The 27308-nt window shown below is 43.0% G+C and overlaps 1 protein-coding gene across 1 annotated transcript in view; it reads left to right on the forward strand.

The window, feature by feature from the left end:
• Positions 1-27308, forward strand: part of DEPTOR (DEP domain containing MTOR interacting protein) — a 181657-nt gene that overhangs the window by 29972 nt on the left and 124377 nt on the right. The window contains exons 2-3 of the mRNA XM_064384547.1: positions 18249-18427; positions 20094-20217. Coding sequence (XP_064240617.1) covers positions 18249-18427; positions 20094-20217 — 303 coding nt within the window. The remainder of the gene's footprint in view (positions 1-18248; positions 18428-20093; positions 20218-27308) is intronic.

The following is a 27308-nucleotide window of genomic DNA, read 5'->3' on the forward strand; positions in this document are numbered from 1 at the left end:
ACCTGAAACAAAGACGAAATCCAAACCTTTATACTCACTGAGTGTCATTTACCGTAAGCCCCGTCCCACACACTTTGGGAAATATGAAAGAAGAATGAGATAGTTTTTTACTCATCTAATTTGTAGTATAGTTGAAGAGAATTAATGCAAATAAGATTAAAGGAATACAAATGCTATATAGGTAAACATGAGCATTTTAGAAAGTAGACCATATCTGTCTACTTTCTAGAACACATCCTGTAAGAAGGCAGAGGCATTTGAGTTTGGTGGATAAATCAGAAAAGAGGGAGAGCATATGCTGAAAAGGGAGTAGCCTACATATAGGGAAGAGGCACAGAGGAAGGATTGGGCTAAAATTGAAAGAGGAAAATATTGTTGGATAAGTTGAGTTTTAACATATTAAGGAGACTTTGACTGGTATACACACAATTCCCGAACATATAGAATACAACATTTCCATTTGGAAGAAACAGCACCTGTTTCAGTTACATAATCCTTGAACTCCAGAAACTGGGCCAGCATGAGCAGTTGCAAGCTATGCCAGGTATGCAGTTGGGAATCAATAAATGTGTTTCGGTTGAGAAATTTTTGCAAGCCCCTTAACTGAAAGCAGCCTGCGCGATAGCTGCAGATGTTCCCGAGAACACTTCTGAAGACTTGAAATATTTTTAAATCCAGAAAAACCTTGTCTATTCTCATGTTAGAGACATGCAACACTCAAAGCCTGTGGCATTTTGGCAGCCTCAGCCTCTGTCCTGTGAACTGAAAATAAATGATTGTAATCCTAGACAGTGTTTGTACAGCATGCTTAGCACAAGATTCACTTTAATGTGTTCATCCTTGTTTAGAAGCCCAAAGGAAATGAAATTTGCTGTTTTGTGCTCCCTGGCCTTGTGGTTTGTGGTAGATCTTTTCAGTACAAAATGTGCCCAAACAGTTGATTCCATTTTGATCTTGTGAGTGAGGATTTATCCTAGAGGCTGTCAACCTAAAATAATAAAAACAATCAGATCTAGGGTGGTTTTTTTTTTTTGAGATTGAGTCTTGCTCTGAAGCCCAGGAGGGAGTGCAGTGGCCCCATCTTGGCTTACTGCAACCTCCACCTCCTGGGTTCAAGAGATTCTCCCTCCTCAGCCACCTGAGTAGCTGGGATTACAGGCACTTGCTACCACACCCAACTAATTTTTGTAGTTTAGTAGAGATGGGGTTTCACCATGTTGGCCAGGCCGGTCTCGAATTCCTGACCTCAAGTGATCCAAATGCCCTGACCTCTGAAAGTGCTGGGATTATAGGTGTGAGCCACTGCACCCGGCCAGAATCTAGTTTAAAGAGTGTTTATTCAAAAAAGAAGAACAAAAAACACACAAAAAAATAAAGAGTGTCTATTCAGGCTCAAAGTGTGAAGACAATAGCACTTGGCACTTCCAAGTTGCCTTGTGGATTGGTCTGCAAAACAAAAGGGAAGTTCACATGTTTAAAGAAACAAGAAAGGATGAACCAGGAGAGGGGGCAATGACAAAAGTTGTTCATCAGGAATTTTCATTGGTTTGCAGAAATAACATTGATTAGTGATTGGCTGGACACTGTCGAACTACAGGGTGTATGGCGTTTTCTGGCCACTTAGCGTCAGTCGATAGCCCACAAAGCAAGTGGCTTCAAGAGGTAATTATTTAGCTCAAGCAAGAGTGGGCTGTGACTGCTGTTAACCTTTTAAATGCCTTTCTAAGCCTGATCATTTACAGGGGCTCACATTCTTCAGATAAAAGGTTCTTATTTCTCAAGTTTCAACAGGGTATCCATAAAAACCTAAGAAATTTGAGTTGAGAGATTTTAGAGATAAATCCAGTCAGTTTCCTCATTTTCCAGATCAGGAAGCTGAGATCTAGTTGTGTGAGAGATCTCCCCAGGCGATGTTTCCTAAACCAGCAGTGCACATTCTTCAATTAGGTATCTGACTCCTCCCAGAGACAACACAGGACCTGGCTTCCGTTGTTCCATCGAGGCTTGGACAATGGTTAAGTTGGCTTACCATGCCCTAGCCTCACCTGTGCATCCTTTTTCTTCCCCATCAAAATGGAAACAGCTTTAATATCTATCCAGCCCTCTTTTACTTTTTCTTTTCTTTTCTTTTTTCTTTTTTTTGGAGATGAAGTCTTGCTCCGCATCACCCAGACTGAAGTGCAGTGGCTTGATCTTGGCTCACTGCAACCTCCACCTCCTGGTTCAAGCGATTCTTCTGCCTCAGCTTCCCAAGTAGCTGGGACTACAGGCACGCACCACCACACTTGGCTAATTTTTGTATTTCTAGTAGAGACGGGGTTTTGCCATGTTGCCCAGGCTGGTCTCGAACTCCTGACCTCAGGTGATCTGCCCACCTCGGCCTCCCAAAGTGCTGGGATTACAGGCGTGAGCCACTGCATCCACTTTCTTTTTTATTTCTTTCGTAACAAAATGTTGGCTCTGTTTCATTCCAACCCCACTGGGTTTGCAATGTGTGGTGCCTAATCAGCATCATCAGCATCACCCAAGCCTTTTTTTCTTTTTTTTTGACATGAAGTCTTGCTCTGTAGCTCATGCTGGAGTGCAGTGGCACGATCTTGGCTCACTGCAACCTCTTCAAGTGATTTTCCTGCCTCAGCCTCTTGTAGCTGGGATCACAGGTGCCCGCCACCATGCCTGGCGAATTTTTTGTATTTAGTAGAGATGGGGTTTCACCATGTTGGCCAACCTGGTCTGGGATTCCTGACCTCAGGTGATCTACCCGCCTGAGCCTCCCAAAGTGCTAGGATTACAGGCCTGAGCCACCGCTTCCTGCTAACCCCTCAAGCACTTCGGAAAATGCAAACCCTTGGGCCCACCCTGAACCTATTGAATTACAAACCATAAGATGTGGGGCCCATCCTTCTGTGTTTTACAAGCCTTCCAGGTGATTCTAACACAGTCTATTTTTGAGAATTACTGCTCTCACCTTCTCTGACTGTAATAGTTGCAGCAGTCTGCAGATTACTCGGGTGTGTATTTTTTATATTCCATGAGTGGATGGCATATTGGATATATTTTAGTTATTATTCTGGGGTACAGTGGTGTGATCTTGGTTCACTGCAACCTCTGCCTCCCGGATTCAAGCTTTTCTCCTGCCTCAGCCTCTCAAGTAACTGGGACTGCAGGCACGTGCCAGGCCCAGCTAATTTTTGTATTTTTTAGAAGAGACGAGGTTTTACCATGTTGGCCAGGATGGTCTCAATCTCTTGACCTCGTGATCCACCCACCTCACCCTCCCAGAGTGCTAGGATTACAGGCATGAGCCACCGTGCCCAGCTTATTTTAGTTATTATTTAAATGATATTTTTATATTTGATCTTTCTGTATATTTTGTCTTTGTCTAAAATTGTCCCTGAGACTGTTTCTTCTCAGGGAAGAAGTTTTCAATTTTGAGGACTAAACGTTTCATTGTAATGCAGTGTTTCTCAAGAGTGAGTATAGTCTGGGTGTTTCCAGAAATGACTTGCAGGGCGATCACAAACAGATTCTAGGCTAGCTCTCTCATCAGCGGGCCACTCTTGATTAAAGCACTACATGAGCAATTTATGTTTCCATAGTAGCGCTCAACCAATGTTCTGGTAGCAGTCAGGAGGTCAAGGTTTAAGTCCCATCTGGGAAAAGAGGCAAGTTATCTGACTTCTGTAAATCTCCATTTTTCCAGCTGTAAAACAGTGATATTGGCAAGGATTTGAACTAGATTGCTTGACATTCCTTTCCAGTTAAGACAATTCAGTGATTTGGTTATCAGGTAGGTTGATACCACAGAAGAGATGAGGCTGATTCCAGTAAACCTCTCAGTGAGGAGTGACCAAGCACTCTCTCTCTCTCAGACTCTTCTCTGCTTTGCCTTACCAATCCACCAAAAGGGTTCTTTTTCTAATCCTTTAACAAAAAAGAACAGACAAGTCCCTCCAGTAGTTGCCAATCAATTTTTCCTTGATTGAGACCTTCGTTTATTAAAAAAAAAAAAAAAAAAAAGCTGAAGTGCTACTTAATGGCCTTTTGACTGTATTTCTGGCAAAATGTGACTCTCATTTAATCCTTACAGTAACCCTATGAGACATACTGTATTATTCCCATTTTACAGATAAGAAAGTGAAGGCACTGAGAAGTTGAATGCTTTGTGCAAAATTACACAGTGAATAATGAATGGGTGGTCGCTGGAATTGAACCCCAGCTGTCTAGCTCTACAGGTTTGCTCTAAGTGAATGGTGAATAGTGAATGAGGATGGCAGGAAGTTAATTTGCTAATGAATGCAACTGAGCCCCTTATCCCAACTGGAAGCTATGCTTTCTTTTCTCCTCTCCTACTTGCTGCCACCTAAATAACAATGATCACTGGCCATGTGCTTGATCTTAGAGACCAGGGGTGAAAGGCGGCACACAATGTATGCCCGGTTTGAGAACTAGCGTTGCAGGTGAAGAGCAAACACCTGTGTTTGTTGAAGGGCAGGAGTCAGGACACAGCATCCTCTCATTACAGAGGGCACAGCAGGGACAGGGACCCAGATTGGAAGGAAGCAGTTGCCACAGGGCAGGGAGTGTGCTACCCCTATCTTCTACCAAGACAGCGAGGACTCCTTAGACGGTAACCAGTACTGATCTGTTGAGTCACTCTGTCCTCAGCAAGTTCCCTGAACCATTCCGGGCTTGTTTCTTCAGCTGTAAAACGGCAATTAGAGGCCTAATACTCCTGGGGCTGCTGTGTAAACAAATAATAATCTGTTTGGGGGGGAAAAAAGTCTTGGTGCTTATTGGAAAGGTACTTTGTAAGCGGAAAGAGCACCATTTTTCTGAGTTATCAGAGGGATAGATCAGAGGGAGATGTTGATGCAATCACTCGTTTCCCTCGTTATTGGAGACCTCTTGGGAAAGAGCTCACGTGGAGAAGAATTAAGTGAAAATCTCAAGTCAGGCCGGGCGCGGTGGCTCACGCCTGTAATCCCAGCACTTTGGGAGGTCAAGGCGGGTGGATCACGAGGTCAAGAGATCAAGACCATCCTAGTCAACATGGTGAAACCCCGTCTCTACTAAGAATACAAAAAAATTAGCTGGGCACGGTGGCGCGTGCCTGTAATCTTAGCTACTCAGGGGGCTGAGGCAGGAGAATTGCCTGAACCCAGGAGGCGGAGGTTGCGGTGAGCCGAGGTCGCGCCATTGCACTCCAGCCTGGGTAACAAGAGCGAAATTCCGTCTCCAAAAAAAAAAAAAAAAAAAAGAAAAGAAAATCTCAAGTCAAAAACAATGAAGGCTGACTTAGGGACCTTCCCATTTTGACCCTGTATTTACCTCCTATCTCAAAGCTGAGATAAGAGATTGAAAGGGCCTCCTGAATATTTATGCACACATCATTAAAAAGTGTTCATTATATGTCCCACATGTGTTGGCACCAACTCTTTGGAATGCTGCAACTCACCAACCCCATTTCCTGGATGCTCCCCAGGAGTGTCATCTTTATCATACAACATTGGCTCAATGCAAACATGAGACAATATGATGACTTCCTTTGTAGTCACTTCTCTGAGCCCCATCTGTATTTATATTGCTAGCAGTATCTGTGTGATGTATAAATTACATACATTCTCACTTTTGTCATGGGACTTTAACATAACTAGAATGTTTTCTTCTTCTTAGCCTATATGAGCATAAAATAGGCAGAAGACAGATACTTCTGCCATGTAACATTTGGTAGCACAGAAAGCTCTCTAAACATAGAAATCAGAAGATCTGGGTTCAAGTCCTAACTCTTTATTAAAAATGTGACTTGAGCAAGTCGCTTTAATTTTTTGAGCTTCCTTCCTTATCAAATTATTAATAATGACATTGCTTTCCTGATAGGGATATCTATTATTATTATTATTATTATTATTATTTTGAGATGAAGTCTGTCTCTGTCACCCAGGCTGGAGTGCAGTGGCGTGATCGTAGCTCACTGCAACCTCTGCCTTCCGGGTTCAAGCAATTCTCCTGCCTCAGCCTCTCAAGTAGCTGGGATTACAGGCATGTGTCACAATGCTCAGCTAATTTTTGTTTTTTTGTTTTGTTTTGAGACGGAGTTTTGCTCTTGTTGCCCAGGCTGGAGGGCAATGGCATGAAACGGCTCATGGCAACCTCCGCCTCCCGGATTCAAGTGATTCTTCTGCCTGAGCCTCCTGAGTAGCTGGGATTACAGGCGTGAGCCACCATGCCCAGCTAATTTTGTATTTTCAGTATAGATGGGGTTTCTCCATGTTGGTCAGGCTGGTCTCGAACTCCCAACCTCAGGTGATATGCCCGCCTTGGCCTCCCAAAGTGTTGGGATTACAGGCATGAGCCACCGCACTTGGACTGTTTTTTTTAAATTATTATTTATTTTTTATTTTATTTTTTATTTAGAGATAGGGGTTTCACCATGTTGGCCAGGGTGGTCTCAAACTCCAGACCTCAAGTGATTCACCCGCCTTGGCCTCCCAAAGTGCAAGTGATGTGATTCCAGGTATGAGCCACGGCGCCCAGCTAACAGGAATATTATAAGTCTCAGCTTTGATTGTGTATTATGGCCCCATTCAGATGTAAGGTATTATTGTTATTAAGTCTGCTGTTGACCAAAGAAAAAGTTAAGCTTAAAGTTAGTTTTATTTGGTAATCTTACTGAGGACTATAGACAGGGCAGTAGCTCGGGAGCAGCACTTTAGAGAGGTTCTATCCGACTGCCCCGGCACAGAATTTCAGCCCATTGCTTATATACAGGTGGTGGAGGTTCAGTATATGCAAAATCAAATCAGACTTGTACAGAAATTACATTGAAGCTGAATCACATCAAGGTTTGGATGTAAGAGTACATCTGGTTATAGATTACAGAGGCATAATTACTAACCCCTTCAGACGTTATCTTATGGGTAGGAAAAGGCAAGGACTAGAGTCCTTTATTATTTATTTGTTTATTTGGTTTTTCATTTGTTTGTTTGAGATAGGGTCTGGATTTGTCACCCAGGCTGAGACGTGCGCCACCACACCTGGCTAATTTTTATGTTTTTGTTGGCAGAGATGAGGTTTCACCATGTTGCCCAGGCTGGTCTCGTACTCCTAGGCTTAAGCAATCTGACAGCCTCAGCCTCCAAAGTGCTAGGATTATAGGCATGAGCCATGGTGTGAGGCCTCATTTATCTTTTAAGGAGTACAGTGACTCAGGCAAGAGACATAGGGAGCTGTGTGCTCTATCCTGTTTTGTCTTCAAAGTATCTTTCTAGAGAGCTACACATTGTTACAAAGTCAAGGGGCTTTGTGAAATTATGTTGGCAAACAGAAATGCACAAACATGGCCTCTTACATGTGTTACATTGTCTCACACTGCTAATCCTCCATGTTGATTTCAAAGACGGTATGTGATATATGAGATTCAGAATGAAACGTACTTCCTTCTCAGATATGTTTATCATCTCAATCCATTGCAGTGACAAGACACAGAGCTTGCATGGAACTTTGCTTTGTACTAACTTGACATGAGCCCTGGAAGGGCTCTGTATAGAACACAGGACTGTGACTTGTTCTTTATTCACAGAGCCATTGCTAGTGAAACATTTGGCATGGACCACCTTATAAAGTGGTTACTACAGCTATTTGCATTGTGTGTGTGTGTGTGTGTGTGTGTGTGTGTGTGTGTGTTGTCCAAGACCAATTGCTTCTGGCTCTACAGAATCACCTGTGCTCTGTTTACACCAACCAGTTCTATACTCTTTCCTTCCTATTTCTGTCGTTATTTATTCTTTTGTTCTGATCAGGTTGGGAGAATTCAAGCATTTTCTTGAAGCAAAACTACATGAAATGTATATAATAATCCTATTTCATGTAAAAAAAATACACATATAAGCTATATGTATGCATATACATAGAAGATTTCTGTAAGAATACATAAGCAGCTATTAGGTTCCTTTGGAAATTGGAGGTTGAGGAAATCCTCAAACATATGTATGGCACAGTAGATAGAAACATACAGTGACCTCCTACACCTCCATCTCCCAGCTTCAGCAATGATCAGTTCATTGCCAGCTAACCCAGCTTAATAATTGTCAGTTCATCTGAACCAAGGAAAGAGACTTTGAATTTTCATTTTTATACATATTTGAATTTTTTCCTACTGTGAGCATATATTATTTTGATAATTAAAAATCTGAATTAGAAAATAAGTCCAAATGTTAAAAGGAAATGCAGTATGTTAGATTTCATTTTTATTGTTTTTGTTTTTTTTCTCTTAGAGTCTTTCAAGGGTGAGTGATAAAGAGTGACTTTCCCTGGGTTCTCAGCTCCCCAAGGGCAGATATTGGCGATTGCAGAACATCTGGAAAGGAGAATCGCTGTGGTTTAAAGCACATCTATGTCAGCGCTGTTGCCCAAATCTCAGGCTCGCACTGTCAGCCCCGCTATTTGGCTTGCTGTGTTTGTTAAACTGTTTATTTTGGCTGAGATTTATGACGCTGTTTTAAAATGAGAATATGTGGTTTCAGTCTCCCCTTTGTTCCCTGAGTCCCACAATCTGCCACAGTTCTCTGCAAGCTATTTTTGAAAAACAATTTCTACGCTTCTTATCAGATGGACAGTGATTTTTGCAGGTATTATTAACACCCTGCACTCAGTAATGTTTGTTCTCTTAGGGCTGGAAGAGGAAATGGTCTGATGTAATTTCAGCAGCTGGTTAGCCGGACAGGAATAGAACATTACAGAATCACCTTGAATCTAAAGCCTGTGAACCAGCTGTCTGAGATGAATAATAGGAAGATTTTTTTGTCCCCCCTTAATTTATATTCCATAGCCAGTGGGATTGAAAATGCAGCTAATACACAGATGGTCACTCTTCCCAATGGTTTAATGCAGATGGATTAGGACTCTGCTACTCAGAAAACCATTCCGTCTATGCTTCCCACCATGCTGAATGCATAGTGTGTACTAATTAACTTTGACAGCGATGAGATTCTAGCCCCTACTATTTGCGATGCACTAGAATTGCAACGATAAATAAGCAACTCTCCTTTAGCATCCCTGATCTCATCTAGTTGTAATCCAGTGGGATGGATGCTTTACTGTTGGTGCTAAAATATTGTGGGAGAATAGAGGAGAGAGAAGGCTGTTTTCTGGCTCGGAAAGGCTGGGAAAATGTTCACAGAAGAGGTGCCCTTGAAAAGCTGACCCTTGAAGAGAAGTCGATTTTTTTTTTTTTTTTTTTTTTTTTTTTTTAAATTACTGAAGGCAGGAGGAAGGAGCATTCTCAGCAGAGGCATAGAGGGTGATTAGCGTGTTCAGAGGCTGAAGAAGAGTTCAGAATGTTCAGGGTACAGAGCAGGAATGCCTGTGACTGCGAGGTGAAAGAGGCAGAGGAGCTCAAGAGGGGGCCTAGGGTCAGGGCGGAAGGCCTCTTTAGCGCTTGGGTAAGTGGGGTTCTTTTGGATCCAGGGAATCAAGGCCCACTCAGCCCCCGGAGGGCATTGGTATATCTTGGTTATTATACGAGTGCACACGGCTTGGAAGAGGAACTGGAGAAAAGGAACTGAGGAACTCCTGCGACTTGTGCGTCTTGCATTCCTCATTTATAGAGTCAGGGGCTTCCTGTTGCTTTCTTGGCTTCTCTGTGCTGGTGCCTCCACTCCCCTCTCCTTCCTGATAGTCCCATTTCCTCGATGACTGCTAGCCTTGAGTTGTTGGTTGTTTGTTTGTTTTACCTTTGTTCCAGTGTTTTTTTTTTTTTTTTTTTGAGATGGAGTCTTGCTCTGTCACCAGGTTGTGGTGCAGTGGTACAATCTCGACTCACTGCAACCTCCGCCCCCCGGGTTCAAGTGTTTCTCCTGCCTCAGCCTCCAAGTAGCTGGGACCACAGGCGTGTACCACCATGCCTGGCTAATTTTTGTATTTTTAGTAGGGACAGAATTTCACCATGTTGCGCAGGATGGTCTCGATCTCCTGACCTCCTGATCCACCCGTCTCGGCCTCTTTTTTTTGTTTATTTTATTTTATTTTATTTTTGAGACGGAGTTTCGCTCTTGCTACCCAGGCTGGAGTGCAATGGCGTGATCTCGGCTCACCGCAACCTCCGCCTCCTGGGTTCAAGCAATTCTCCTGCCTCAGCCTCCCAAGTAGCTGGGACTACAGGTGCGCACCACCATGCCCAGCTAATTTTTGTATTTTTAGTAGAGACGGGGTTTCACCTTGTTGACCAGGATGGTCTCGATCTCTTGACCTCGTGATCCTCCCGCCTCGGCCTCCCAAAGTGCTGGGATTATAGGCGTGAGCCACCGCGCCCGGCTTTTTGTTTATTTTTTGAGGCAGGATCTCGCTCTGTCTCCCACGCTGGAGGGCAGTGGTGAAATTTCAGTTCACTGCAACCTCCACCTTCCAGGCTCAAGGGATCAATCTGCCTAGTAGCTGGGACTACAGGCAGTGTGCCACAACACCCAGCCAATTTTTGAATTTGTAGTAGAGACAGAGTCTCACCATATTGACGAGGCTGGTCTCGAACTCCTGACCTCAGGTGATCTGCCTGTCTTGGCCTCTCAAAGTGCTGGGATTATAGGTGTGACCCGCTCTGCCCAGCCAAAAATAATATCATTTTTATTAGTGCCCTTATGCATTCATTTGTTCACCAAATATTAAGTACTTGCTGTGCCAGGCAAAATACTTATGTGTATAGTGTGAAATTTTTAAATCTTTTTATTGGGATAGTTTTTCTGGAATATACAATTTTGAAAGCTCAATTTTAGAAGTCTGTGTTTCTGACTATAAAAGAAAAAAAGTATCACAGTTCCTATAGATTTTAACCCCTGGTGACATGTCTAAAAATACTGAGTTCTAGGCTATGTCCTGGATCCAAAATTGTTTCCCTCCATCATACTCAGTTTTCTTAAAAATGAAAATGTCCCAGGCCCCGGTGGGACAGTAAGGATATTGTGTGTGCTTCTCCTCTTCTACCCTTGCAGGGAATTGGTGGAAATCAGGAATGTTCAAGAATTAGCACTAAGCTCAAGCATCATGGAAGATGGAAGGATAGTAACTAAAAGGTTCTATTCTGTAGTGTTTTTGTTTTTTTCTTTTGAAACAGGGTCTCGCTTTGTCACCCAGGCTGGAATGCAGTGGCATGTTCTCCACTCACTGCAACCTCCGCCTCTTGGGTTCAGGCAATTCTCCTGCCTCAGCATACGGAGTAGCTGGGACTACAGGTGCACGCCATCACACTTGGCTAATTATTCTGTAGTAGTTAAAGATAAATAGACCAGGCATAGTGGCTTATGCTGGAATCCTAGCACTTTGGGAGGCTGAGGCGGATGGATCACCTGAGGTCAGGAGTTCGAGACCAGCCTGGCCAACATGATGAACCCCGTCTCTACTAAAAATACAAAAATGAGCTGGACATGGTGGGGGGCACCTGTAATCCTAGCTACTTGGGAGGCTGAAGCAGGAGAATCGTTTGGACCCAGGAGGTTGAGGTTGCAGTGAGCCAAGATCGTGCCATTGCACTCCAGCCCAGGCAACAAGATCGAAACTGTCTCAAAAAAAAAAAAAAAAAAAAAAGATAAATACTACCTAATAATTCTTTTAGGTTAGAAAGTTTACAGGAGCTAAAACTTTTCTCTTGGCTCATAATATATTCCTCCTCTTACTATATATACCAAATTACATGGTAGCTTGTTCCACATTTGAATTTCTAAGTAAATTGGTCTTCATTATTCTTGGATTCCTGACAGACATCACATCTAAGAATTAATATTTTGCATTCTGCCACTCTGAGCATGTTAAACAAATTACTCAGTGTTGTTGTCACTGAATTAATTAAAAGGATTCATGTGATGACTTTAAAACATCCTATTTTTTTTTAAACTAGGGCTTTTTTTTTTCATTAATAATTACAACTCTACATAGGTCATTTGTCATTTGTGGTTTTAGAACTCACTTCCTCAGGGAGTTCTCGTAAAGTTTCATGACCATAAAGCAGTTCAAACTGTGCCTAGCACATATTAGATGCATAGATTATCTTCATTTTACCAGTGAAAGCTCTGATGCTCAGAGGTGTAGAGTTACTGGCAGTGCCAGAGTGGGAACCAACTCTCTGTGTTCCTAATCCTGTTTTTCTCATTATCCTCAGAACTGGCATTTTGGGGTGAAATCTGTGTTAGTCAGAAATGAACAAATCTGTGGAGCAGAAATGTACCAGGCCCTGGTGGGACGGTAGGGATAGTGTATAGTGCTTCTCCCTAGGAAGTACTTCAGACCCAGGAAGAGTTGGTGGGTCTGCCACTTCCTGAAACATCATCCCAGAATGTGGCCTGGTTGTCAAAAGGAAGAACGGAACCTCATTTGCTTGCTGGGAAATACTTATGCCACCTCTTTTATTCTAAAGATCACCCATGCCTTCCCTGGAGCTGTATGCTGGAGGCTATTTTAGTTGGTTTTGTTTAGACTTATATATATTAAAGTAATACTATAAATTAATTTAGTGGCTTTAAAAATATCTCTGTATCTATTAACTTCTATCTGCTTTATTTATTTATTTATTTATTTATTTATTTATTTATTTATTTATTTTTGAGATGGGGTCTCTCTCTCTGTTGCCCAGGCTGGAGTGCAGTGGTATGATCTCGGCTCACTGCAACTTCCGTCTCCCAGGCTCAAGTGATCCTCCCACTTCAGCCTCCCAAGTAGCTGGGATTACAGGTGTGTGCCACAAAACCCAGCTAATTTTTGTAGAGACAGGGTTTTGCCATGTTGCCCAGGCTGGTTTGAACTCCTGAGGTCAAGTGATCCTCCCACTTTGGCCTCCCAAAGTGCTGGGATTACACATGTGGGCCACCACGCCTGGCCTATCTGCTTTAATTGCTTTTTTCTCCTTTGTTTTATTAAAGTATTTTTTTCAATAAGAATTTCATTTTTCAGCTATATGATTTGTTTGTCCTGACGGTTTACAATTTGCTTGATAAACTGTCTGATATCCATTTATTTTCCAAGATCTGTATCTCCCTCTTCATAATCATTTTATCTTTGAATCCTTATTTTCCTGACTTTTTGTTCTTTTTAAATTGTTTTTAAATTTTTTATAGTTCAGAACACTTTAAAGAAATTGTCTGTTTCTTGAATTGTGTCTTCTTTCCGACAGGGTTCTTCTTACCTACTGAGTGCTCTCTTTTTCCCTTTCCTTCTGTTTTTTGCTTCTTTCATTTTTTTTTTTTTTTGTATTATCTATTTTTGCTTCACAGTGTCACATAGCTGTTTGCTTTCTCCCATGATGTTTATGCTTAATGCAGATGGTTCTGTCCATACTTTCAATCTGTCCATACTTTTCTGTGCTTGGAAATAAAGACAGGTGACATCTCCTTGGTGTCTTCCTAAGTTATCTCAGAATGTCATTTTCCCCTCTGAGCTAAATTTGATAGCTTATTATTTGTTCCACTGTTTTACAACTTAAGGGCTCGTGGTGATGAAAAGGAGAGAGTCAGAGAGCCTTGCTTCTGAGGTTTTGTTCAACTTCCTGCCCCAGGGTTCATTTTACAAAGTCAGAGGTGGAGCCCGCTGCTATGGAGGGATGTTTCCACCCCTGCAATGGTCCCCAAATGTGTTATTGAGCTTGGGAGGCTTTGCTGTTAGAAAAAGATCTAGTTCTTCATTTCCTTCATTGCACCTATCTTTCCCCAGCAGCCATGTCAACTGTCTCCAAATCAGAAGATAGAACATTCAGTTATTTATATTTTTCTTTTAATTCTTCAAACTTTGGGTTTATTAATGAAAATTCTGAGGATTCATTGACTTAGCTACAAGGCTTCTGGGTGGTGAGAGTCTACCTGCCTTACCTGGCCACTCCAAAATCTCCTGTTTATTTTTTATTTTTTGGCTGCTATTTTATTTATTTGTATTTTTGTCTTTTCCCTTTATTCAAAAAATTACACAGTGTTGTTGTTGTTGTTTTTAGATGTAGTCTGGCTCTGTCGCCCAGGCTGCAGTGCAGTGGCATGATCTCGGTTCACTGCAACCTCTGCCTCCTGGATTCAAGCCATTCTCCTGCCTCAGCCTCCCGAATGCCTGGGATTACAGGCACCCATCACTGCGCCTGCCTAAGTTTTTTCATTTTTAGTAGAGAAAGGGTTTCGCCACATTGGCCAGGCTGGTCTCAATCTCCTGACCTCAGGTAATCTGCCTGCCTCAGCCTCCCAAGGTGCTGGGATTATAGGCGTGAGCCACTGCCCCTGGCCACAAAGCTTTTTTTTTGGTCATTTCAATGGGTAGAGAGTATTTTATGGCTAATCCACTCTATCTGTAATACAGGCCTAAATCATTTTCTTATATCATGATTCCTTTTATTTATTTGTTTGTTTATTGATTTTTATTTTCTTCTTTTCTTTCCAACCTTTACTTTAGGTTCAGGGAATACATGTGCAGGTTTGTTACATGAATAAACTGCACGTTGCAGGAGTTTGGCGTACAGATTATTTTGCCACCCAGGTAATGAGCATAGTAGGCAATAGGTAGGTTTTGGATCCTCACCCTCCTCCCACCCTCCACACTCAAGTAGGCCCCTATATTAGTCCATTCTTACGCTACTAATAAAGGCATATCTGACAGTAGGTAATTTATAAAAGAAAGAGGTTTAATGAACTCTCAGTTCCACATGGCTGGGGAAGCCTCGTAATCATGGCAGAAGATAAAGAAAGAGCAAAAGGACTTCTTACATGGCGGCAGGCAAGAAAGCTTGTGCAGCCAAACTCCCATTTATAAAACCTTCAAGGCTGGGCGTGGTGGCTCACACCTGTAATCCCAGCACTTTGGGAGGCCAAGGCAGGTGGATAACTTGAGGTCCAGGGGTTGGAGACCAGCCTGGCCAACATGGCAAAACCCCGTCTCTACTGAAAATACAAAAAAATTAGCTGGATGTGGTGATGCACACCTATAATCCCCGCTGCTCAGGAAACTGAGGCAGGAGAATCATTTGAACCCAGGAGGCAGAGACTGCAGTGAGCCGAGATTGCACGACTGCACTCCAGCCTGGGCAACAGAGTGAGACTCCATCTCAAAAACAAGCAAACCAAAATAATAAAAACAACAACAAGAACAACAACAACAACAAAACCCATCAGATCTCTTGAGATTTATTCACTACCACGAGAACAGTATGGGGGAAGCCACTGCATGATTCAACCACGTGTCAACCTGGTCCCACCCTCGACACGTGGGGATTATTACAATTCAAGGTGAGATTTAGGTGGCGAAGGAATCAAACGACATCAAACCACATTGGTCCCAATGTCTATTGTTGCCTGATTTCTTTTTGTTTGTTTGTTTGTTTGTTTTTGAGATAGAGCTTTGCTCTGTTGCCCAGGCTGGAGTGCAGTGATATGATCTCAGCTCACTGCAACCTCCGCCTCCCAGGTTCAAGCGAGTCTTCTGCCTCAGCCTCCTGAGTAGCTGAGATTACAGGTGTGCACCACCATGCCTGGCTAATTTTTGTATTTTTAGTAGAGACGGGGTTTCACCATATTGGCCAGGCTGGTCTAGAACTCCTGACCTCATGTGATCCGCCTGCCTTGGCCTCTCAAAGTGCTGGGATTACAGGTATGAGCCACAGTGCCCTGCCTATTGTTCCCTTCTTTATGTCCGTGTGCACACAATGTTGAGCTCCCTCTTAGAAGTGAGAACGTGTGGTATTGGTTTTCTATTCCTGCATTAATTTGCTTAGGGTGCCACTTAAAAACATTTATGAAGTTAGGGTTTTTTTTTTTTCTTGTCTGACTGCTTCTAGCTAAATTTTTGCTGGTGGTGTGATCTTGGTTCTCTGAAACCTCTGCTTCCTCGGCTCTCTGAAACCTCCTGGATTGGAGCAATTCTCCTGCCTCAGCCTCCTGAGTTGCTGGGATTACAGGTGTGCACTACCACGCCCAGCTAATTTTTGTATTTTTAGTAGAAACAGGGTTTTACCATGTTGGCCAGGCTGGTCTTGAACTCCTGACCTCACTTGATCCACCCACCTTGGCCTCCCAGAGTTCTGGGATTGCAGGCGTGAGCCACCTTGGCTGGCCGCTTTTTATTTTTTTTTAAATTATTTTCCTTCATATGAAGAAAGGGAGATTCTGTGCTTTGGTTTCACTCCACCAGCATTACCAATTTATAATCTTTACAGTTCACATTTCCTACCTAGTCGTTGGCAAATGAAGGCTAGTCTGTCTGGCTCCAAGCACATGGGTAAAAAAGTATCTTCTGGAATACTTAGATAAACATGATGATTCAGGTGCACTAAAAAAATTACACAACTAGATTTCCCTAGAAGAGGAAGCCCTAAGGACTCACAGTGTCATCTGCCATCAATGTAGTTTCCTTTTTTTTTTTTAGCATAAAATATTAATCCTAATGTACTAACCTTCAAGTTTAATAAAATATATCTCCCATAAGGTTGTCAGAAAATGCAGGGTACCCACTAAAATGTGAATTATAGATACAGTATAATAAATTATTTTTAAAGTATAAGTAGGTCCCTTGCAATATTGGGGTCATGCTTTTACTACACAATTGTTGCTGTTTATCTGAAATTCAGGTTTCACTGGGTTTCCTGTCTAGTTTTTCCTTCGTAAACCTGGTAGCCCTATCTATCACCACCATCTTATGAGAATGTTTTCTGGGTCTGTTGGATACCTGTTCTTTAGTATTTTCCTGATATCACTGATATCCTCATCTCTGTTACTAGTGGATTCATTGCTATGTCCTTTCCTTAGCCAATCCTATAATATAATTTGACTCTTAAGTTTTACATAATAAATATTTGGGCCGAGCATGGTGGCTCATGCCTGTAATCCTAGCACTTTGGGAGGCCAAGGTGGGTGGATCACAAGGTCAGGAGTTCAAGACCAGCCTGGCCAAGATGGTGAAACCCTGTCTGTACTAGAAATACAAAAAAAAATTAGCCAGGCATGGTGGCAGGCACCTGTAATCTCAGCTACTCGGGAGGCTGAAGCAGAGAATTGCTTGAATTCAGGAGGTGAAGGTTGCAGTGAGCCAAGATCATGCCACTGCACTCCATCCGGGGTGACAGAGCGAGACTCTGCCTCAAAAACAAACAAACAAAAAGTAAATATTTGCAGATGGTCGAACATTGTATAGTAAGCATCATTAACATTTATTCCCAATTATTTCGCATTCAGATAAAGAGCAGTAATGAAGCACATAAGATAGTTTTGAGCGACCAAAATAGATGTCATACATTCCATGCACAAAATGCTTATATTTCTTTCTTCTTAGATGTTCATATCAGGCTTTTGCTGAAAATACTTTAACTCTTAAATACTGACCAACTACTTAGCAGACCACAGCAGAACAGAAAGAGCAGATTAGGGGAACTGCTTGAGTTCAGGAACAAGGACAACAGGTGCATATCACTGCAGGACAAGGGAAGGAGATAGGAGAGTGAAAAACAGACCACCCAAAATTCTGGAACCACTGGGTGCAGAGCACATAGCTCTGGCCTTTTATGTGGTCTCTGAAGGCACCACTGTGGAAACATTCCATGCCATGGAGCCACAAGCTGGCATTCAGCTGGAGGGTGTATTGGGATAATATTTGTATTAGTAACATTCCTGAATAAACTCACTAAAGCACAGGGAATGTATCGCTCATGTAATTTAAACCCAGGTTAGGCAGCTTCATGAACTGTTGGATTCAGGTGTTCAAATAGGGTTGTTTGTAATTTCTCTCTCTCTCTCTGTCTTTCATCTCTATCTCTTTATCTCTGTCTGGTCTGATTTGCTCTGTGTTGGATTTCTTCCTAGGCAGGTTCTTCCTTTATGATGGCAAGATTGGTTAGTAATAGCTCAGGACATATTTTAGATGGAGTTTCACTTTTGTTGCCTAGTCTGGAGTGCACTGGTGTGATCTCGGCTTATTGCAGCCTCCGCCTCCTGGGTTCAAGCGATTCTCCTGCCTTATCCTCTCGAGTAGCTGGGATTACAGGCACCTGCCACCACGCCCAGCTAACTTTTGTATTTTTAGTAAAGACAGGTTTTCACCATGTTGGCCAGGCTGGTCTCAAACTCCTGACCTCAAGTGATCCTCCTGCCTCAGCCTCTCAAGGTGCTGCTATTACAGTGAGCTAAAGATATTTAATGACACTCTGCTGCCTTTAGAACTTGTTATGCTATTACTGTCTTGATTGGTTTAATAATTTGTGCTGTCATCAAAATTTCCAAAGTAATTGCTAATTTTTCTTCCAGGCTCAGGCTGCATGAAGAAAAGGTTATTAAAGATAGACGTCATCATCTCAAGACCTACCCAAACTGTTTTGTCGCAAAAGAACTGATTGACTGGCTGATTGAACACAAAGAGGCTTCCGACAGAGAGACGGCAATTAAACTCATGCAGAAATTAGCAGACCGGGGCATTATTCACCATGGTGAGTGACATAGCGACAGTAAAGGTGACTTGAGAGAAAATGAAGGACTAAATCTTTTCATGAACATACCTGCTTAAGAAAGAAAACATTTTGCTTTATTTTATCTCCAGTGTACCTCTCCCTGATCACATTTTCTTCCTCCCTCTAAGAGGCATTTGGGTTATTTCTAGGTATGGCTTTACGCCTCTCTGTATAGGCATCTTTAAGGAATATGTCATATTGTTTTAAAAGTTTTAAATCATTATAGAAGTGCATATTTATTCTTTTGCAAATGTGAGATTCATTCATGTTGGTAGTATATATCTTATTTGTTATTTTTGCTATTGTATAAAACATATGTATAATTATGCCACTGTACATTTTTTTTTTTTTTTTTTTTAAGACGGGGTTTCACCATGTTGGTCGGGCTGGTCTTGAACTCATGACTTCAGGTGATCCGCCCGCCTTGGCCTCCAAAGTGCTTGGATTACAGGTGTGAGCCACCATTCCCGGTGCCACTGTACATTTTTCTTTTTTTTTTTTTTCAAAATTATTATCCTGCTTCTTCTGTAAAGCCACTGTACATTTTTCATTGGGCATTTACGTGGTTTCCAAGTTTTTGCTGTTACTCTCAGGCCAGGCTGGTCTTGAACTCCTGACCTCACTTGATCCACCCACCTTGGCCTCCCAGAGTTCTGGGATTGCAGGTGGGTTCAATGAAGACTCACAAATGTGTCTTCTTGGAATCTGTCATCCTGGGTTCAACTCAGTGGATTCAATGAAGACTCACAAATGTGTCTTCTTGGAATCTGTCATCCTGGGTTCAATTTAGTGGGTTCAATGAAGACTCACAAGTGTGTCTTCTTGGAATCTGTCATCCTGGGTTCAACTCAGCGGGTTCAATGAAGACTCACAAATGTGTTGTCTTGGAGTCTCTCATCCTGGGTTCAACTCAGCGGGTTCAATGAAGACTCACAAATGTGGCTTCTTGGAGTCTCTCATCCTGGGTTCAACTCTGGGTTCAATGAAGACTCACAAATGTGTCTTCTTGGAGTCTCTCATCCTGGGTTCAACTCAGTGGGTTCAATGAAGACTCACAAATGTGTCTTCTTGGAGTCTCTCATCCTGGCCTCGACCTTTGCACATGCCATTGTTTTCCTGGAATACTCTTTCCCCTCATTTTTTGACCAATTTCTACTCATTCTTCAGGTCTCCACTTACATGCAAACTCTTCGGGGAAGCTTTCTTTTTCCATAGCTGTGTTCCTGGGGCACTGGGTACTCTTCCTTTGGGATCCCATTGCACCCGCCTTCCCTCTGTAGCCTTATCATGCCATATTTCAGTTGCAGCTGACACTTCTCCTTACTGCACTAGATTCCACATTCTTTGAGGCTGATGCATGCCCCAATATGCTTTAGAAGAGTTTGTAGATTGCATGACGAATTGAATTTTATGAACTTTCTAATACATGATGAAGATGATGGTGATGGTGATAATAATAACTAATACTGAGCTTACTCTGTACCAAGTATCGTGTCACTATTTTACATGTATTAACTCATATGGTAGATACTTGCACGCATGAAGAATTTGGTAGTGAAATCATTCTTAATCAGTGTCATACTTCACTTGAGTAATGAGTGATTTTTTTTTTCTCATTTGCCTCTCTGTGCATATTGTGTTTCAGTGTGTGATGAGCATAAGGAATTCAAGGATGTCAAACTCTTCTACCGCTTTAGAAAGGATGACGGCACCTTCCCATTGGATAACGAAGTGAAGGCCTTTATGAGAGGACAGAGGCTGTATGAAAAGTATGTTCTGCATGCAATCCCCACTGTAATCTTGACTTGTTGAGAGAAGCAGGGCTGTGCCAGTCTCATTATGTTGATTTCAGCATGGCTCTTCCATGTGGGCTGCTTACATAACTGTTCTTTTCCGTATGAGAAAACTATCACCCATTTGCTTTCTCTTTGCCGGAAAATAAGTCAATTTCATAAGATTCTTAATAAAGAATTTACTTAAATCTTATTTTCTATATTTAAGTCGATTCTACAAAGCTCCAGAAGTAATTTGTTTACCATCAAATGATGCAGATGCCCCTTTCCTCTCTTATTTTTATTTTTTATTTTTTTGGGGGACCGAGTATTAACTCTGTTGCCCAGGCTGGAGTGCAGTGGCATGATCTCGTCTCACTGTAACCTCTGCCTTCTGGGTTCAAACAATTCTCGTGCGTCAGCCTCCCGAGTGGCTGGGACTACAGGCATTAGCCACCATGCCTGGAGAATTTTTGTATTTGTAGTAGAGACAGGGTTTCACCATGTTGGCCAGGTTGGTCTCCAACTCCTGACCTCAGGTGATGTACCCGCCTTAGCCTCCCAAAGTGCAGGGATTGCAGGTGTGAGCCACTGCACCTGGCCCCCCTTTTTCTTTTAAATACTGTTGTGTAACTTGGAAGTTCAGGCTTGTAAGTGACTGGAGAAGCAGCATCAAGAGCAGGGGAATTGGTCAGGCCAGGAGATGAGTAACGAGGGAACTTCAGATAGCAGGATGTCTATGAAGAGTAAGCTTTCAGCTCGTTTGAAGATGTAAGTATAGTGCAGCACAGGACTATTCAGTTGGTGGGTCTTGAGTCTTCTGAGTGGCCGTCTCTGGGTTGATCTGCTACTTCTGTGGCCTTTTTTCCATCCTGCCTTCCTCGTTTAGTTTTCTGGGGCAACTATTAGAAAAAGGAGTGCAGAAGCAATGGCACCTCCTTTGTAACCCTGTCTGCCTTACAAGACTTGAGGGAATTGAAAAATACATATTTATTGGCCAGGTGTGGTGGCTCATGCCTGTAATCCTAGCACTTTGGGAGGCTGAGGGGGCGGATCACTTGAGGTCAAGAGTTCGAGACCAGCCTGACCAACATGGTGAAACCCTGTCTCTACTAAAAATACAAAAATTACCCAGGGGTCTGGGCGTGGTGGCTCACGCCTGTAATCCCAGCGCTTTGGGAGGCTGAGGCTGGCAGATCACAAGGTCAGGAGTTCGAGAGCAGCCTGGCCAACACAGTGAAACCCTGTCTACTAAAAATACAAAAATTAGCTGGGCATGGTGGCGGGTGCCTGTAATCCCAGCTACTAGGGAGACTGAGGCAAGAGAATTGCTTGAACCTGGGAGGCAAAGATTGCAGTGAGCCAATCGTGGCACTGCACTCCAGCCTGGTGACAGAGCTAGACTCTGTCTCAAAAAAAAAAAAAATTATCCAGGTGTCTGTGGTGGTGCATGCCTGCCTGTAATCTCAGCTACTCAGTTGGCTGAGGTATGAGAATCACTTGAACCCAGGAGGCAGAGGCTGCAGTAAGTTGAGATTATACCAGTGCACTCCAGCCTGGGTGACAGAGTGAGACTCCATCTCAAAACAAAAACAAAACATACTTGTCACATAAAAGAGCCTGCTCTACAATGGGTGGGGGTAAGGGTCTGGTTGGGTGTCTGAGTGGTCAGATTAAGTGGCATGATGGTTAAGAGTCAGACGGAGTTTGAAGTGTAGGCCTGTCACTTTACCATTGTAAAGCTCAGTATCTGTATTAGTGACATTACAGCAGCGATAGAACCTACCTCCTTGTGCTGCTGTGGGAATTAAAAGGATAACCGTGTCAAGTACTTAAGTATTTAGCTCAGTATCTCTGGGGTGTAGTAAGTCCTCACAGATGATAGCCATTGCAGATATGAGCACAGTACTGATGGCCACCCTGGACTGTGTCCTTCCTGTGTTATGCTTTCTGTCCCAGTTCTTGTCTCTGTTTCTTGAGGTGATATGGTCACCATTTCATGTCCTAATTTGTACTGTTCTCCTGTCACTTGCTTTCTATATTAACATGGAGAAACTCTCTTATCTTTCTGACTCACATGAATTTGAATGGAAGGGATCCATCAGCACCTCCATTTGTATACTTGAGTATGTGCATTTGTGTTGTTGTTACTTTTAATTTCTTAGTTGCTTTTGTGAAATTCTAACAGGTGTTAGGTATTTCTGTTACCACAATGGTCCTTTCAAATGATGATTCTATGCTGCCCAAAACATGTGTGTTATCTCTATGGAAGAAGGCCAGTGGATTCTGTAACACTCTTCTTTTTTTTTAATCTAAAAAATTAACATTATTATTATTTTTTATAAAGACAGGATCTTGCTCTGTCTCCCAGGCTGGAGTGCAGTGGCATTATCATAGCTCACTGTAACCTTCCATTTCTGGGCTCAAGTGATCCTCCTGCCTCAACTTCCCAAGTAGCTAGTACAGACCTATGCAACCATGTCCAGCTATCTTTTTTTAAACTTTTTTTGCAGCGGTGGATCTCATTATGTTGTTCAGGCTGGTATCAAACTCTTGTCCTCAAGTGATCCTCTTGCCTTGGCCTCTCAAAGCATTGGGACTACAGGTGTGAGCTGCCGCACCTGTAACACTCTTCTCTAGCTGCAGCTTATCTCTTGGGATCCGCAAAACCACACTGTGGGGCAGGGATCAGCTATAATTGAAAATGTCTGGGCTGAGCGCGGTGGCTCTCGCCTGTAATCCAAGCACATTGGGAGGCTGAGGTGGGCGGATCACCGGAGGTCAGGAGTTTGAGATCAGCCTGGCCAACAAGGTGAAACCCTGTCTCTACTAAAAATACAAAAATTAGCTTGATGTGGTGGTGCACGCCTGTAGTCCCAGCTACTTGGGAGGCTGAGGCAGGAGAATCGCTTGAACCTGGGAGGTGGAGATTGCCATGAGCCGAGATGGAGCCACTGGACTCCAGCCTGGTGGCAGAGCAAGACTCCATCTCAAAAAAAATAAAAAAATAAAATGGCAGAGAACTGTTATTGCTTAATGGGATAGTTATGATGGCAAGATAACAAGAAAAGTTAACGTGGCTCACACCTTCTAGAAAGCAGACTTACTCCAGTCTTATATTCTGTTGCAGCTCCCCTTCCATCCTATGTGCCAGTCACCCTGCACTGTGTATCTCTGAGCATCTTCTCTCCCTTCAGGAGATGTATTAATGCATTAATTATTCAACAAATATATATCAAGCCCTTTCCACATGCTAGGCACAGCTAAAGACACTAGAAATGCCTATAGCAAAGCCCCTGCCTTCATGAGCTTGCACTTCAGTTGAGGCAGACGTTAAAGGCACAGGCAGGTGAAGATGTGATATAGTAGAATACAGGTGTTGTGGGTGCTAGAAAGAAAAATAGACTTACTGAGGGTGGGGGGGGTACTTTAAATAGGGGGATCAGGGAAGGTGTTTTTGCAAAGGTGACATTTTAATAAAGGAAGCCTTGCAAATAACTGGTGGAAAAACATCCCAGGCAAAGGGAACGGTAAGGATAAAGGCTTTGAGATGAAAATGTGCTGGACATATTTAAGGGCAGTAATGGGACCAGTGTGTCCAGAGGGAAGAAGTAAAGAGGAGAGTTGTAGCAGACGAGACGGGGGCAGTTCATAATAGGGCCCTTAAGACCACGATAAGAATTGATGATTTTAAGTGTAATGGGAGGCCATTGGAGAGGAGGGGATAGGAAGCGGCAATCTGATACTTTCTGCACGTGCTGTTCCCCCTGCCTGGAGGACTCATGCTGTTCTCACTCCTTTCCCTAAATCACTGACTTCTGTGATTTCACATTAATTATGAGGGTAGCTCAAGTAATGTGCAGTGGCTCATACCTGTAATCCCAGCACCTTGGGAGGCCAAGATGGGCAGATTACCAGAGCTTGGGAGTTTGAGACCAGCCCGTCCAGCATGGAAAAACCCCATCTCTACTAAAAATATAAAAATTAGCTGGGCGTGGTGGCACGCACCTGTAGTCCCAGCTACTTGGGAGGCTGAGGCAGGAGAATCGCTTGAACTTGGGAGGCAGAGGTTGCAGTGAGCCAAGATCGCACCACTGCACTCCAGCCCGGGCAACAGAGCAAGACTCTGTCTCAAGATTAAACAAAACCCACAAAAAACAAAACATTGTTTATTATTTGTAAGTTAAGCCTCTTAAAGCACTTCCTTTAGATTATTTTACCTAAGCTTCTTTTTAAAATAGATGGAGCATTACTTTACTGGCCCATTTTCAGAGGGAGCCTCTGGGATCCAGCGCAGTTAAGTCATTTATATATGCCATTGACACAGTTTTAGAGGGACAGGGGTGAGACATGAACCTGGGGTGGCAGGTGCTGGGGCCACTGCTGTCTCATCAGCTCTGAGGAGATGGGCGTGTTGTCAGTATTTCTTTTTGCCTCTCTTCTTTCTTCTTTGTTCTGTGCTATAAATAGGACTTTGTGAAACTTTGTGGTTTCTGACTGAGGTTTTGCTGAACCATGTTGATTTTGGGGAACGCTGGCTTTCTTTTTTTATTTTTATTTTGAAGAGTCTCACTCCGACGCCCAAGCTGAAGTGCAGTGGCACGATCTCAGCTCGCTGCTGCTTCTGCCTCCTGGGTTCAAGCAATTCTTGTGCCTCAGTCTCCTAAGTAGATAGGACTACAGGCTTGCACCACCACACCTGGCTAATTTCTTGTATTTTTAGTAGAGATGGGGTTTCAACCTGCTGGCCACGCTGGTGTCAAACTCCTGACCTCAAGCAATCAGTCCATCTTGGCCTTGCAAAGTGCTAGGATTACAGGCATGAGCCACCCTGCCTGGCCTGGGTAGCCTGGCTTTCTAACCCATAATGGTGTTTCTCAATCTGCTCATTGGTGGGATAAACCCAGGTCTCAAAACTACAATTTCAGTAACTGCTAGCTCTTAGTATGTATGTCACTCTAGTATCTTACTTGAGCTGGAACAAATGCTAATGAAGAAGCCAGAAGCTGGCCCTTTCAAGTTGTCCCAGTGTGAGTGAGAAAACCTTTAGGGGAACTGGAGGCGTGGATCGTCCTGCATAGTGAGTGACAATGGCTGAGTCACACAGCTCAGGTTTTCCATCCCAGCTTCACAACTTGCTTGCTTTGTGACCTTCAGCACGCTGCTTAAGTCTCTCTGATCTGCAGTCTACCGTGGAGGTAAGGCTGGGACGCGCTGCTGGGAAAGGCTATTGGGAGGATTGACTGAGCTCCATCTGTATAGTGCTGAACGCACTACTTGAAATGGACTGAGAGCCCAGGAAATGTCAGCTGCTCTTATTAGAGTTGTAAAAATAATATAAATACATGACACCTGTTCTTCTCGTTTTCTCATATTATTTTATGATGCAGCCTAGCACAGTAGGTAAGAGCCCAGGAGCCCAACTACCTGGTTGTGAATCTTGGCTACATGCCTTGAGGCAAGTGGCTTCATCTCTCTATGTCTCCATTTGCCTATATTGTAAATGGAGGTACTGACTGTCCTGACCTCATAGACTTCTTGTGGGGGTAAAATGGACTAATGGGTATTCACACGGGGCAGGGCCCACGTCAGAGTGAGTATACGCTATTGCTCACCTCCTGCTGCCAACTTTGGGAGAGTATGAGAAAGAGGGCATGTGCTTATGGATTGAGGCCCTGATGTTGTTATTTTGAGGAATTCACCTAAGTGCATTCAGGGCACAATACGCTTTCATCAACAAGCTCTAAGCTCTGTGGAGCCTTCATCATGGCCAGCCAATGGACTGAGGGTGTAAAGAATAAGGCATAGCATTTTGTCCCTTCAGGAGGGGCTTACAGTTTTCCGCTTAATTTTGCATGGGCATAAGTACCCAAGACACTCAACATGTGAACATGTCACATTTTCCCAAACAGTACAATTTTTACTTCTCAAAGGAAACCTTTGTAAGCAGGATAGTACCCATAACTTAAAAGAACAATGTTGAATGTGTATACGCTGTCTTAAGGTGGTAGAGGATTTTGAATGCACGTTCCCCACTGCAAAACTTGATTGGCAAAACAGATTTCTTTAAGAAAAAAAGCTGGCCAGGCGTGATGGCTTGCACCTGTATACTTAACACTTTGGGAGGCCGAGACGGATGAACCACTTCAGGTCAGGAGTTCAAGACCAGCCTGGCCATCATGGTGAAACCCTGCCTCTACTAAAAATACAAATTTAACTGAGTGTGGTGGCATACACCTGTAATCCCATCTGCTTAGGAGGCTGAGACAGGAGAATCACTTGAACCCAGGAGGCAGAGGTTGCAGTGAGCTGAGATCATGTCACTACACTCCAGCCTGGGCAACAGAGCAAGACTCTGTCTCAAAACAACAAACAAATAAAAAAGTTTAATTCAGGATTATCAAGTGCTCTGTATACTAACAAATAGAATCAGCTATAAAAGAGAGGGTGCACTTGAGGTATAATTTGGTCTTTTCTTACTAAACCTGGTAGTTGAAATGTACATTTTAAACTAACCTTGATTTTATCTTCAGACGTAGAAGAGACTTCTGAAATTTAATTAAACCTCAGTCTTGATATGGAACTAAATCGCCTCTGAATCTGGTTCATAGACACATTAGTCTAGTTTTTTTATCCAAAGGGCCTTGATTTTCTCAGCAGCAGGAGTTTCTGTCTCCAGCTACTACTATTAGTCGCTTTATGCTGCTTAGGAGTTTAGGCCCGATTGAAGAATTGGCTTAACATGTCTGTATGCCATTAGATACCTATTGAATTCCCACTGCTTCCTTCAATCTCTCTTCCACAGGATCAAAGAGAAATAAAAGAGAGAAAGTATACGCAAAGAGGCAAAGCCCGCCTGTGTGCTTTATCTTATCAGAAGTTTCTCTACCCTGTGCCTTAGGATCTTTCTCCCGTTCTCTCCCAGTGCCTGGGACAATAAATATTTGTTGAACGAACAAAGGGCTCTACATGTTGTGATTGCTACCAGTGGCTGAGCCTGTACCATGAAAGGGCTACACAGAGCTTGCTTTTAATGACAAGCAACAATAGCCAGAGATTCACCTTGTCTGGCCTCTTTAGAGCCCACA

This window comes from Aotus nancymaae, unplaced genomic scaffold (assembly GCF_030222135.1).
Source record: "Aotus nancymaae isolate 86718 unplaced genomic scaffold, 86718_ANA_hifiasm-v0.15.2.pri h1tg000036l, whole genome shotgun sequence".
NCBI lineage: Eukaryota > Metazoa > Chordata > Mammalia > Primates > Aotidae > Aotus > Aotus nancymaae.